We start from the raw sequence: 13,438 nt of genomic DNA, 5'->3' as shown, positions 1-13,438 counted from the left end.
GATTGGGACTAAGAAATTGGCTTCTGTTGGTTCGGTGTAAATCCATTGAGAAGTTTTTGTGGTATTAAGATTTGGAAACGGTGCCAGGTGGAGTTCAATGGATTAACATTTTTGTATGCACCACCCCTTTGCCTTTTGGCTAGGTTTGCAGCATACAAATACCATACATATGCATACATATCTTGTCCATTGAAAAGCATTTTGGTGATTTGCTTATAATTTTGCCACTGTTTGACAAGTATGCACTTGTTCACAAACTGAGTTGTGTGGAACATTTAGTAGGACTACAACAATACTATTAACATTCTACAGAACGATGTCCACAAACCTACATGTGGAGGTTCCACTTCTGCCTCTCCTTTTTTTGTGCAGAGAGCTCCACTTTGATTAAAGAGCCTCTGCACATGTTAGTATACATTGTATTGGTAAATGTAGGAGAGACAGCCCGGCAGAAACATCATAATATGGTGGTGAGGAGCCTGACTTCCTGGCGACCGCCTCCCCCCACCATCATCTTGGCAGTCCGACAGTCGGACCACCAAGTTTGCAATCGGGCCCTAAGTCTAAATCAAAGCTGTGCAGAGCAAAGAATGAGTTAATTTTAAGTGAATGTGGTACATCATTAACAAATCATAGAAGAAACACATTTAAATGTCAGTTATGGTTTGGTGAACACAAATCTGTAAAATCCCTGAATTCATACCTTGCATGTCCAGTATACTCCTGATATAATGATAGGTAAAAAAAGGTTGCCTACAAAAAGCAAAACATAATGGACATGACTTCTTTAATGTGTGTCTGATACTGACGAATTTCAGGGCTTTTTCAGTGTTGTGTCTGCTGAACCATAACTGAACTTTAAATATGTTATTCAGTTAATATATTTGTATGTAAATCTGCATGTATAATTCAGTTGGCATATGCCGAAATTCACACTGTAGCATTGCTTAAGCAACATCCTTAATCATCCATAATGAACATAAAAATGTTAGTGCAATTAAATATTAGTAATAAAAGCAAGTAAATCCATGTCTTGTATTTCCTTGTAACTTAAAACACAGTGCTAAAAGAATATTCCCATTTTGTTTTGCTTGCATATTTTAACCAAAAATTAAGCCTCTTTAGTGTGCTAATTAAGAAAAGCCAGTGAAACTTGACAAAATTATTTTAGGAACTCAGTAGCACGGGCCAGATTCAGGAACCACAACATCTGTTCAAAGAGGGTTTAATTTAAAATTTAGAAACATGATTAGGAAGAAACAATTGGGCTAGCCAAGTGTTTACCTGATAGATGAGGGGAGAGATGGAGAGTTTGTGTGTTGAGTTGCAGCACAACGCAAGTTGGTGACGAAGCCTGAGAAAGAGTAGTGGAGACATCCATTCTGCCGGAACATCAGGGGTAAGAGAGACTAAGGCATACCACTGAATGGCAAACCCAATAGGAATAGGAAAGGTCACATGGAATGTGTGAGGCCTAAACACATTCGTGAAGAGATAGAGAGTACATACATTCCTCAGGCACCAGAACATATGTATAGCGTTCCTCCAGGAAGCTCACTGGCTGGATGGGGAAGCAAAAAGGAGAAAAAATGGGGAGGCCAATTATACTCATCTACTCAAGCTTCGCAAGGGGTGGAGTGGACACATGGATAGCCCCCAATGTCCCATTCCAAATGACCTATTGTGAGGCCAACTTCGAAGGGCGGCACGCATTGCTTCAGGGGTCAGTGGAAAGTAGAGAAATCTGTATGCCGATTGTATAAGCCTCCAACAATGACAAAATGGGGTTCTACACCATGATTAGAAAATTATTACTTCCATACATTGGCTCGCCCACAATCTAGGTGGGAGACTTTAATTGTATCTTGGATGGACAATTGGACAGGCACCCTGGCAAAATGGCAGCGATACCTCAGATGACAGCCAAACAGGGATACTATGGTGCACATTATTTGCACTGACATTTGGAGATTACAACACCCTGAATGGAAGGAATTTTCATACCATACAGGGTGCATGATAAGGACAGTAGCCTACATCAATGACTGCTGACAGAAAAGATGACATATGGGGCTAGGAGATGCTGTACTTAGTTCAGTTCCTCTCGGATCACGCTCCACTATTACTAGAATGTGGGTGTACGCCAAAGTCAAGAGTCCCACTTTAGAGACTCCAGCCTGAGACACTTCAGGAGATGGTGCTCCGGACAGACCTGGCAGAGCTGATTAATGGGTACACTGACATGAACTGCACCTTTGCGGGTACACGTGGAGCTGTGTGTGATGCCCTGAAGGTGGTAACACTTGGGGAGTGCCTCCTTAAGATGTTTGGAACTCAAGCCCAGCTGAAGGGCGATGTGAGGGATGGGAGAAATGACTGGAGCAACTGAAGTACAGAACCCCTCCAGGAGATGTAGGAGATGCTCAGATACTGTAGGCAAAACGTACAATACAGGACATCTGGGATAGTTTAGACCATTTCATATGGAGCAACTTTGGACAGAAACTACACAGGAAGAGCGACAGGCTAGGTAGACTGCTGGCCTGGCTGCTGCGATAGGAGATCCCCTCACCCATGATGAGCCTAAATAAACCTGATGGCACAGTAGCATGCGCACAAGTAATTATAATTGCATTTCTCCATGAGCACTTGACCTACTGGGAACCTATGACTATGATCCCTCCCCGGACAGTGGGTTTTCTGAACCAGACAGAGATGCCTTGGTTAACGGGTGAATAACTATGGTGAGCTAGACAGGTATCTCTGAGAGGTTTAGCCAGCGTAGGTCCTGGGGAACACGCCTTGGTGCAAAGCCTTGGGACTCAATGGACTCCCTGCAGAATGGTACCTGAAGTACTGGGCACAGCTGAACTCCAGGCTCCTGGAGATTATCGAGGAAGTGAACACTGCAGGTATACTGCCTGGGTTTATGAAGAAAGCAACAGTTGTAATTATACCAAAGCCTGACAAAGATCCCAGGAACTGGAGTCCTAAAGATCTCTGTTGGTGATGAATTGTGACACGTAAATTCTTTTAAAGGCCCTTAATACCAGGCTGCGATATGTGGTCACTCACCTACTATACAATGACTAATGCACGTTTATCCCAGACAGAGGCATACATGTGAACTTACAGTGGTTGTCCCATGTGATGCATATGGTTAGGGGAGAACAGATGGAGGGGCCCTGATGGCTCTCAACATCAGAAAACATCTGACTTCCTGATGAGAGCACCCTTGGAAGTTCCTAAACAGGATAGAATTCAGACTGTGGTTCACATGATGAGTGAAACTTCTTTACGCAACACTGATAGCCAGAGTACACACAGGGAACACAATCTCTGATAAGATAAAAATAACATGGGGCACTGGGCAAGGCTGTTCCTTTGTCCCCACTGCTCTTTGCCCTACCAAGTGAGCCCCTGGCAAGCTACCTCAGAAAACAAATGGACAGATGGGGTAGACAGGTTGACCTCAGAACTTATATTTTGTCACTGTACTCAGACAACACTCATGTATATCTGCAGCAGTCCGGGTCCTCCGTGCCCCTCATGTTGCAGGTCACTGTGGACGCATCCAGACAAAGGTGAACAGTCTCAAGATAGTGTTCTTCTCTCTGGCGGGACTTGTGGGTAGAGACCTAGGGGGCCTCCCTGATGTACGCCTATCCTGGGACATGCATGGGTTTCGATATCTGGGCCTGCAGGTGGCCCACACCCAGAAAGAGCAATACAAACATAAGATGGGCAGAGTGATGAGAGGACTTAGGACCTGTGGCACATTCTGCTCTACCCTGCCAACATCCATCATGGGAAACGTATCACTAAGTAAAATGGTGCTCCTTCCTAGAAACTGAACATGGGCTAGGATGGACTGGGAATCCCTGAACTGCTGCTATGTTACATAGCTGGATGCATCCAGTACGCAGCTGAGTGCCTGAGGAGTCTGAACCCTCTCAGTGCCTCATAATGGCTCCCAGCTATTGGGAGACCTATATGAGGGAGAGTAGTTCATGTCCTTTGAGGAAGCAAGGAGACAGTTCATTCTTGGCCAGACCAATTCTTGCAATATGGCCCTTGACTTCCCAGTGAAGCCGCTGGAATCACAGATACTACAACTCCTACTGGACATTGGCTCCAGTAGGAGCATTCTGCAGCACACATAGAAGGAGGAAAACACCTCCATTGATTGTTTTTGTAGAGGAAGGTGTCTCTTCCTGAACAAAAACAACCATCCCCACAACACAGACACCCTTGGACAATGGTGCAAGGGTGCCTGCGCTGGCGCATGGCAGCAATGTCTGCACCAGCACAGGAGGAAGGGACAGAAATGTACTGTATCATGTAGATAAGGTGCCTTTCTGCCCTTTTCCGGTGGTGCAGGGCAGCACAGCAAGGTACTTGCTGTGCCGCCCTGAACCAAGAGACCTTGTAAATATGGCCTTAGGCATCTGGAAATGAACTATAATAAGGGGAGCTTGCTGGAAATGGACTATAAGTAGAGGAGCTAGAGACTTCTAAAATTGTCAACTATTAAGCAGTCGGTTGGGCTCATTGAGGAGGAGAAGATCTGCAAGACATCTGTCTGTGACAAGTACTGGGGCCCATCTTGTTTCCCATCTGGGCTAGGGGACATCACCCAGGGAATCCAAGGCCACCTGCCCAGAAGCCTAGATCACCAGCTCATTTCTGCTTGGCAAGAACAGTGTGCCCTGGGGGGAAAAGGGGAGCATTGGAGGGAGCATGGTCCACTGGGGAATTCGGGTGAGTAGATCCCCATGGTGAGATGTAAGGAGATGGCTACTGCCACAATTAGGGTGTTGCCCATTTCTAGGGGAAGTTGGCAATACTTGTATGTCCGAGGAGGCCCCCATCACGTCAGCTGTGATTGTTGCTGCAACGAAACGGGTCATCACCCATGTGCAGTGTGAAGTGGGAGACCTCAAATGCTAGGTGGGATGCCATGAAGAGTTTTGCCATGCTGGAGGGCAATAGCTTGTCATGATGGTAAGCCAGTGACGTCATACTGCTGTGACAATCTGGGTGGAGCCAGTGTGCAGTGGAGAGACAGCCACCCCATATGCCAGAGGGTGCCACCAAGACCAAGCAAGAACTGTGGCTTGGTCAAAAACTGGCTGTAACCATGACTGAGAACCAGCGACCGGATCTTTGCACCCCCTCTACCTGTGGGAAAAGCCAAAGAAGTTACTCAGCCTGGAGGAGCATCAAGAATCCCCAGGTGCTGCTGCTGGGGGACTTTATATGAAGAACTTGAAGACAGCTGAGAGCAGCTCACCAAGGATGAGTATGTAAAGACTTACCGGAGATAGCCGCTGCAGCTCCATCCCTCCTGGACGGGCGCGCTGTAGGAGGCTGGCCTGGTTTGTACTGGGTACCTATGGTACTTACATCTTATACCAGGTCCAGTTACCCCTTATAAGTGAAATGTAGGCAGTGTCTAGAAGCCGGTCTCTCTAGAGGTAGCTTTGGATGAGCAGCCAAGGCTTATCTAGGAGACATGCAAAGCTCATGCAATACCACTATAGTCACACAGTACTCACACACATTAAAGAAAATACTCAGTGTTACAAAATAAAGGTACATTATTTTGGTGACACAAATACCAAAAATACCATAGGGACTATATTCCCTTAGGAGGTAAGTAATACACAAATTATATACACTAGTATGCAGAAATAGGCATAAAAAGAACAGTGCAATTAGTGAAAATCACAATAGTTAGCAATGGGCCTAGGGGGAGCACAAAGCATATACTAAGAAAGTGTAATGCAAAAGTCGATCTCCCACCTATGCAAGTGTAGTGTGTAGAGGGGAGCTGGGAGTACTAGAAAACCCCAAAGGTAAGTATTAGAACCCACCAAAGTGACCAGGAAAGCAGGAGTAAATCACATTAACTTTCCCATAACACACACAGAAACGAAAAGAAGAGTTATGCAAAACCCAGAAGAGACTGCAAGACACCAACAGTGGATTCCTGGACAAGAAGACCTGTGGAAGAAGGGGACCAAGTCCAGGAAGCACAGAAGAGTCCAAGAAGAGCAGGAGCTCATGCTAGCCCGGATGAAGGTGCAAAAGAAGAACCACTGGTGAAGAACAGTCAGTACTGCACCCAAGAAGACGAAGTCAGGTTCCTGCAGGATGCAAGTGATGTCCCACACCGGATGGAGGATTGCAGTCGGGTTTGCGTTGTCGGAGTCCACCAACAAGCCTTGGCACACGCAAAGCTTGCAGTTAGCAGAAAACGGTGCTGCCCGGGACCAGGAAGGACCAGGTGGACTTTACCCAGGACGGAGAGGCAGAGGGGGCTGTCCGCAAGTCATAGAGCCCACGGAAGACCAGGCAGCGCACACAGGAGTCCCACAGCACGGGGACAAGGAAGGTGCAAAAGAGGCCCATGAAGCACTACGACAGTGGCTCCCATGCCTCTGGAGAACCACTCAGGAAGCTGTGCATTGCAGGAGAGAGTGAGGGGCCTAGAGCTACAAGATGCATGACGGAATTGGAGGAAGGATATCAAAAAGCCTTGGCAGCTGCAAAACACGGGGTGCACATGGTCCTGTCTTGCGTGGGGAGGCAAGCTCTTACCTGCACCAAAGTTGGACAGTTGGAAGAGAGGACCATGGGGACCACTTCAGTCCACCACCCGTGATGAAGGATCCATGCAGCTCAGCAGGCGAGGGGATCCTCCATGCAGCCGGTTGTCATTGCAGATGGTGCCTGCAGAAGCAGGGAGTTGACTCCTGCACCCCAAGGTAGATTCCTTCGTCCTTCTGGTGCAGGCTGAAGAGAGGCCTGTCCTCATAGGATACACGACTGGAAAACAGTTGCAGTTGCTGGCAGGAGCTGGAGATCCAATGTTGCAGAAGGCTTCTTGCTTCTTTGTTGCAGCTTGTTCTGGAAGGTCCAGATGCAGTTTCTTCAGTGTGAAGTTGAAGTGGAGGATGCAGAGGATTCCTACTGGAGTCTTGCAATCCGAATCTGAGGAACCACCCAAAGGAGAGACGCTAAATAGCCCTGAAAGGGGGATTGGTCAGCTAACCAGGTAAGCACCTATCAGGGGAGGGCTTTGACGTCACCTGCTGGCACTGGCCACTCAGATGCTCCCAGAGTTCCCTGCCAACCTTGAATCCAAGATTGTAAAACCCAGGAACTCACTGGATGAGCTCTGAGCACCTCCCCTGGGGTGATGATGGACAGGGGCGTGGTCACTCCCCTTTCCTTTGTCCAGTTTCGTGCCAGAGCAGGGACTGGGGATCCCTGAACCGATGTAGACTGGTTTATGCAAGGAGGGCACCTAATGTGCCCTTCAATGCATTCCCAGTGGCTTGGGGAGGCTACCCCTCCCAAGGCTGTATCACCTATTTCCAAAGGGAGGGGGTGTAACACCCCTCTCCCAAAGGAAATCCTTTGTTCTGCCTTCCTGGGCTTGATCTTTTCAAGCAACAGGAGGGCAGAAACCTGTCTGTGAGGTGGCATCAGCTGGGTATGCCTGGAAAACCTCAGAAGACTGAAATGGCAATACTGGTGGTCCTCTAAGGAGCCCCCAGAGTGTATGGAATCATACAACCAATGTTTGCAAAAGCCTTGAGGTATGATTCCAACATGTTTGATACCAAACACGCCTATGTTCGGAGTTACCATTATGTAGCTGGACATAGGTAGTGGTGACCTATGTCCAGTACACGTGTAAAATGGCATCCCTGCACTCAAAAAGTCTGGGAAAATGATCCTGGAGGTTGTGGGAACACCTCTGCTAATGCAGGGGTGCCCTCACACACAGGTACTTTGCACCCTGCCCTCAGGGCTGGAGGTCCTGCTATAAAGGGGACTTATAAGTTACCTGGTGCAGTATAAATGGCAGTGAAAGGGTGCTTGCACCTTTTCAGGCAGGCTGCAATGGCAGTCCTGCAGAAGCCTTTGCATGGGCTCCCTATTGGTGGAAAAATATATGCTGCAGCCCATAGGGATCCCCTGGAACCCCAATGCTCAGGGTACCTAGGTACCATATACTAGGGACTTTTTTTAAAAGGGCACCAGTATGCCAATTGAGAGTGAAATACAGAGTTTTGGGAGAGTGAACATAATCTCAAGTATTTCTTTTGTTGGATTAGAGACTGTTTGTTCTCTTTAATACATTAAATTTGCTAACCCAAAATTTTAAAGGCAGGTTTATGGCTTTTTTGTTTATGAACTCCTCGTTTTTGTTAGAATGTCACAGTGCTGTTCACTAACAACGCTTGAGTGTTAGTGTTTTTACTTTGCTGTCAACATAACATGGATTCAAGGATTTTATTGTTCAGAAAGTAAAGACAGTCGTATGATGGAACCATGCATGCAATTACAACCCAGGCCTTTCACACACGCCCATTACCATGCAATGCCTTTACCACGTATTGCCTTTACCACACAAGATTTTAGCATGCATATCCCTTTCCCACGCATACCATTACAACGAAAAAGTAAGTATATTGAGTACATACACACAAACACATACATATATATGTATATCTGTACATTTATATCCATATATATATATATATATATGCACATATATATATTGCGAAACAACCCCCACCCCAAAACTCGCCCATCCTAAACCCTAAAAATACCCTTCCCACCTCATAACCCTTTCCCCAACCCTAAAAATACACTTCCCCCCCACAAAGACACTTACCCACAATAAACCATAAAAATACCTATACCACCCAAAATGGCTTACCCACCCTAAACCCTAAAAATAGCTATACCACCCAAATACCCGTACCCACGCTAAACACTAAAAACACCCTTGCTACCCAAAAACCCTTACACACCCTTACACACCCTAAACATTTAAAAATACCTATACCATCCAAATGCCCTTACCCACCCTAAACCTTGAAAATACCTGTCACGCAAAAACCCTTGCCCACCCTAAACTGTAACTGCGTCCTTGCCACCCAAATACCCCTACCCACCCTAGACTGTAAAAAAACACCCTTTCCACCAAAAAAACCCTACCCACTCTCAACCATAAACCCCCCTTGCTACGTAAATACCAATAACCTACCTAAAACCTAAAAATATTCTTGCCACCCATATACCCCTACCCACCCTAACCCTAAAAATACCCTTGCTCACAAAAACCCTTACCCACCTTAAAGCTAAAAATTCCCTTGCCACCCAAAAAACCCTGCCCACCCTAAACTTTAAAAATATCCTTGCCACCCAAATACCTTTACCCACCCTAAACCTATAAAAACCACTTCAATCCAATACTCTCTTCACCCACCCCTAAACCCTAAAAATGCCCGTGCCCTACATATATATATTCGAACGCATATGCATGGTAACATTTTGCGTGGTTAAGATATGAGGGATATAGGCATAAGCGTTGTAATGAATGCTTGGTAACGGCATTGCGTGGTTACGGCCACATTGTAAAGGCTGTTTCTTAGCGAATGAAAATACTTCCCTTTGTCAAAAGTATCTGCTATGCAATATTTTGCTCTGTTTGTCTTTTACTTTCACCACTTACGATGCACTCTTCATTTTCTGACTTCTTTTCTTAACATACTTCTTCACGGGTACCTTTTAGCACTGCTATTAAAGTCTGTTCATAAAACGGCCTGTTCGTGCTTTCCACAGTGCTGTAGCACAAAACGTTGCACCGTTGTATGATTTTCTGTATAGGAGGCATTCACTCAACTATTACCTAACATTTTTCCCAACAAGACTTCTTTGCTTTGTTGAATGGAGGCGCTTCGCGAGCCAGTGATGCAGTATCATGTATATCAGTTTCCAATTCAGTTAGTATTATTCTCGTAGCTCTTTATTCTGATGCCCACGTGAGATAATGCACTGTTAGGGGATCGAATTGGATGAACCAGATTAATTTGTAAGGCGTATGGAGGCCAATGCCACATAACCAAGTCTGGTGTTGCAATGGTTGAATATGCCCTTTCAAGTCCTCTGACACGCTTTAATGGACCTATGCTTCTGAGGCAGCCTTTAATGATAACTGGGTCATCTCTTTATGAAAAGACAGTTAAATGTTAAACAGTAGAATTGTTTTATCCCGAACGTTCTCTGAGGTTCATACGGCTGGTCATGTGGGAGAATCTCATTTCAGTGATACTGGCCCTTATGTTCTTGCTCATATGGTTTATGGGGGGGCAATGGTGCGTAGGGGCGCCAGTACAATGGCCCAGGTTCTGAAAAGTGTCACGAACGCAGCGCAGCAGCTAAAAATGTTGCGGGTGTTGCATGACAAGGAGAGCGCTATAGTCACAGAGAGATGAGCCTCTCCTTCCCTCTCCGCAGCGCTTGCGCTCATTTTCACCTGCCGTACTCCACGCACACACCATACATAGCGCCTTAGTGCTAGGGTGTGCGCGTGAGTCTAGCATAGATTTTGTACAGGAAGGTATCCTTATGAGCAACATTTCGTCATTAGGATTTGCATTGTACTTCTACAAATATCTTTGAGTAAAAGACACTAAACGCTGGTTTACTGAATTGTAGTAATCAATAATCCAAGTTTTTTGCTTCCTGCATCACGTTGGTGTTGGAGGAAGTTTTTCTTCATACTCGGCTTGGATTATTTCCTATTTACTCTCTTCTTACGCCTCAAACCCAATTCTAATGTGATGTTTAATTTTCCTTCTATCGTACTATTGTTAAGCTTCACATACCCTTATTAGTTAAAACAACACGAAATGCGGCTGATTGACTTTTGTCTTGTTTATCTTGCAGGATTTGCAAGCTGACATTTCAACGTATGCCCCAGTTTACTTAAGGATAGGGCAGTTATACGAAACCCTGTCTGAAACTGCTTCCAAAGACATTTTGACAGAAATGAAAAGTTGCCTTGATAAACTGGAGCTACGATGGAGGATTCTGCCGGAGAAAGTAAACGATAGGTCTGTATATACTGAATTATGCCTAAATGTTTGGAATATAGCCTAGTGCAAAACATGAATATTTACCTCTCGGTATGTGCACACAAATATACAATTGTCATTATGAAAAAGAGTAAAGTGCTGATTCTCGTCAGTAGGACGGCTTACTGCTGTTCCTCACAGCCGAGTCAGTGTTGCCCCCCACTTACCTCCCAGCTTCCGTCAGCAGATCAGTCATCGGTAGATCTTTCAGCTGTTTTATGACTGTATTTAGAAAGTGACTCTCACTACTCTTCATTAGCCTGTAAGCCTTAGAAGTTATATCATGTGGATCAGTTCTACATAATGGCACTTTGATAGCTAAATGGTGCCCCTCAAAGAAAGAGCACTTGCATTTTGAGGTGGGTTCAGGGCAGCCTTTAGGACGGTGCAGCCGGTGACTTTAGTGGGCGGGGCTGTGTTTCAAAAATAACATGTGTTTAAAAACACTTGCTTGTGTCCAGTAGTTTCAGGCAACAATAAAAATGCCAAGATAACTCTGATGATCCATGTTACCGCTGGTGAGAGGTCGGAATTTTGTCTAGTGGCAGGTTTGACTCATCATAGAGTAGCACAGATGAATAATGCACCTGCTGCAATGTGTACCATGCAGATCACAGAACTGAGTGTGAGTGATCTGTGAGTAGCACTTTTAACAAAAATGAAATGTACGCTAGAGAGGGACTATGGAGAAAGGAGGGTACTGTTGGAGAGTAGTAGTGGAGGAATTTGTGGCGAAGAGGTCGTGAGGGTGAAGTCATACACGACTGTTGCACCGGGCTCCTCCAGCACTAAAGCAGGTCTCTGAGCGCAATTCTCTTGGGTTGTGTTGTCAACAAGCCTTGTGAAGTGAAGCATGTGAAGACTGCGAGGACCCAGTTTCTTAGGTACAACATATAATCAGTTGTGCTAATCAGGCTTGGCACTTACAGCACCACACCATGCAACAGGGTTGTTATTGTCATCATAAAAGGGTTTCATCTGTTGGAACAGCTTCAGTTCATACCTGATGGATCAGATTGCCAATTTTTGGGATGATGCAGCGAAATATGACTGCTTAAAGGTTGCGTTGGGACCCAATTCACGCATGTATTTATAACCTACGTTCAATTTAGCTGTGTAAATATTCAATTTTTAAGTGTAAACTCACATTGTTTATTCAGAAATTTACACTCACAAATGTATTCACTAAAATGTAATTTTACTCCAGTATGATGTGCTATATTTTGTTGTTGCAAATCTACTCAAAGCAGCAGGTAGGGATCTCTGCTTGTGAAGGCTAATGCTGTGATCACGTGAGTATTGATACGCTCTAGCTAGATACATTATCAGCGTTGGTAGTGTCGGATAATTTCTCATTTTGATAGAGCAGGAGTAAACACTCTTTCCTGGATGGTAACGAGGATCAAAATGCTGAGAAATAAATGTTTTCAATAAAGAACAGTGTTTTCTCCATGTATAAATAAAGGACATTTTTTGAAGTAAAATTAACTTTTGCAAAGTATTTTCGGATAAAAAATGTACACTTGGTGTATTTAAGCTTGTGAGAATGTCTTGCAAAGTCGAAGTCATAAAGAATTTCAGGACCACTCCTCGAAAATATACAACCTTCACAGAGGTATTCAGTAACAGCAATGGGTCTCTCCTGAACAAATATCAGACATTTTAACTAAAACATTTACATGGAGGTACATTACAAGGCATCAATTACAATGATAATATTTACATTACTTTGTAAAGTACCTGTTTAAAAATTAACTTTACATCGTGAACATTTACCTCACATTTGATGTACATTGCAAATATATTTGCTAGATTATATCTATATGTAAATATACACACACACAAATAAATATATATATATATGCACAAACACACGTGTGTGTATATTTACATATAGATATAATCTAGCAAATATATTTGCAATGTACATCAAATGTGAGGTAAATGTTCACGATGTAAAGTTAATTTTTAAACAGGTACTTTACAGAGTAATGTAAATATTATCATTGTAATTGATACCTTGTAATGTACCTCCATGTAACTGTTTTAGTTAAAATGTCTGATATTGTGTGTATATATATATGACAGTTTAATTATAGTTAGGGTGACATTTTACCCATACAAAACCATAGAAATTCAGCAGTTATAGTTGCTGTTATAGTTATACTTATAGTTATACTTATATTAAGAAACCATTACTAGGGTGACCAGATGTCCTGGATTTCCCGGGACAGTCCCAGTTTTCAGAGGACTGTCCCGTGTCCCGATGCTTTTGTTCATTTTAAATAAGTGTCCCAGTTTTTGGGACAAAGATCAGGTCAACCTACAAGGCAGAAGTGAAAGGTATGCTCTCCTTTCACATGCAGCTCTAGAGTCTTAAATAACTGAAGAAGTAATGTGTTGGTTTCTGCCCATCTACTGCTGCCTGCACCCTTATCTGTGTGCGAGTGCATACACACACACATTCACAGGACAGGGCAGATATAAAAGTGAGACTA

General features: G+C 44.3%; 1 protein-coding gene across 1 annotated transcript in view; it reads left to right on the top strand.

Moving 5' to 3' along the window:
* SYNE1 (spectrin repeat containing nuclear envelope protein 1) overlaps window positions 1-13,438 on the top strand; it is a 1,478,055-nt gene that overhangs the window by 484,082 nt on the left and 980,535 nt on the right. The window contains exon 38 of the mRNA XM_069234720.1: window positions 10,753-10,919. Coding sequence (XP_069090821.1) covers window positions 10,753-10,919 — 167 coding nt within the window. The remainder of the gene's footprint in view (window positions 1-10,752; window positions 10,920-13,438) is intronic.

Source organism: Pleurodeles waltl, chromosome 5 (genome assembly GCF_031143425.1).
Source record: "Pleurodeles waltl isolate 20211129_DDA chromosome 5, aPleWal1.hap1.20221129, whole genome shotgun sequence".
NCBI classification, from domain to species: domain Eukaryota; kingdom Metazoa; phylum Chordata; class Amphibia; order Caudata; family Salamandridae; genus Pleurodeles; species Pleurodeles waltl.
The sequence above is the reverse complement of the archived record's forward strand: the minus strand, read 5'-3'. Positions and strand labels throughout refer to the sequence as shown.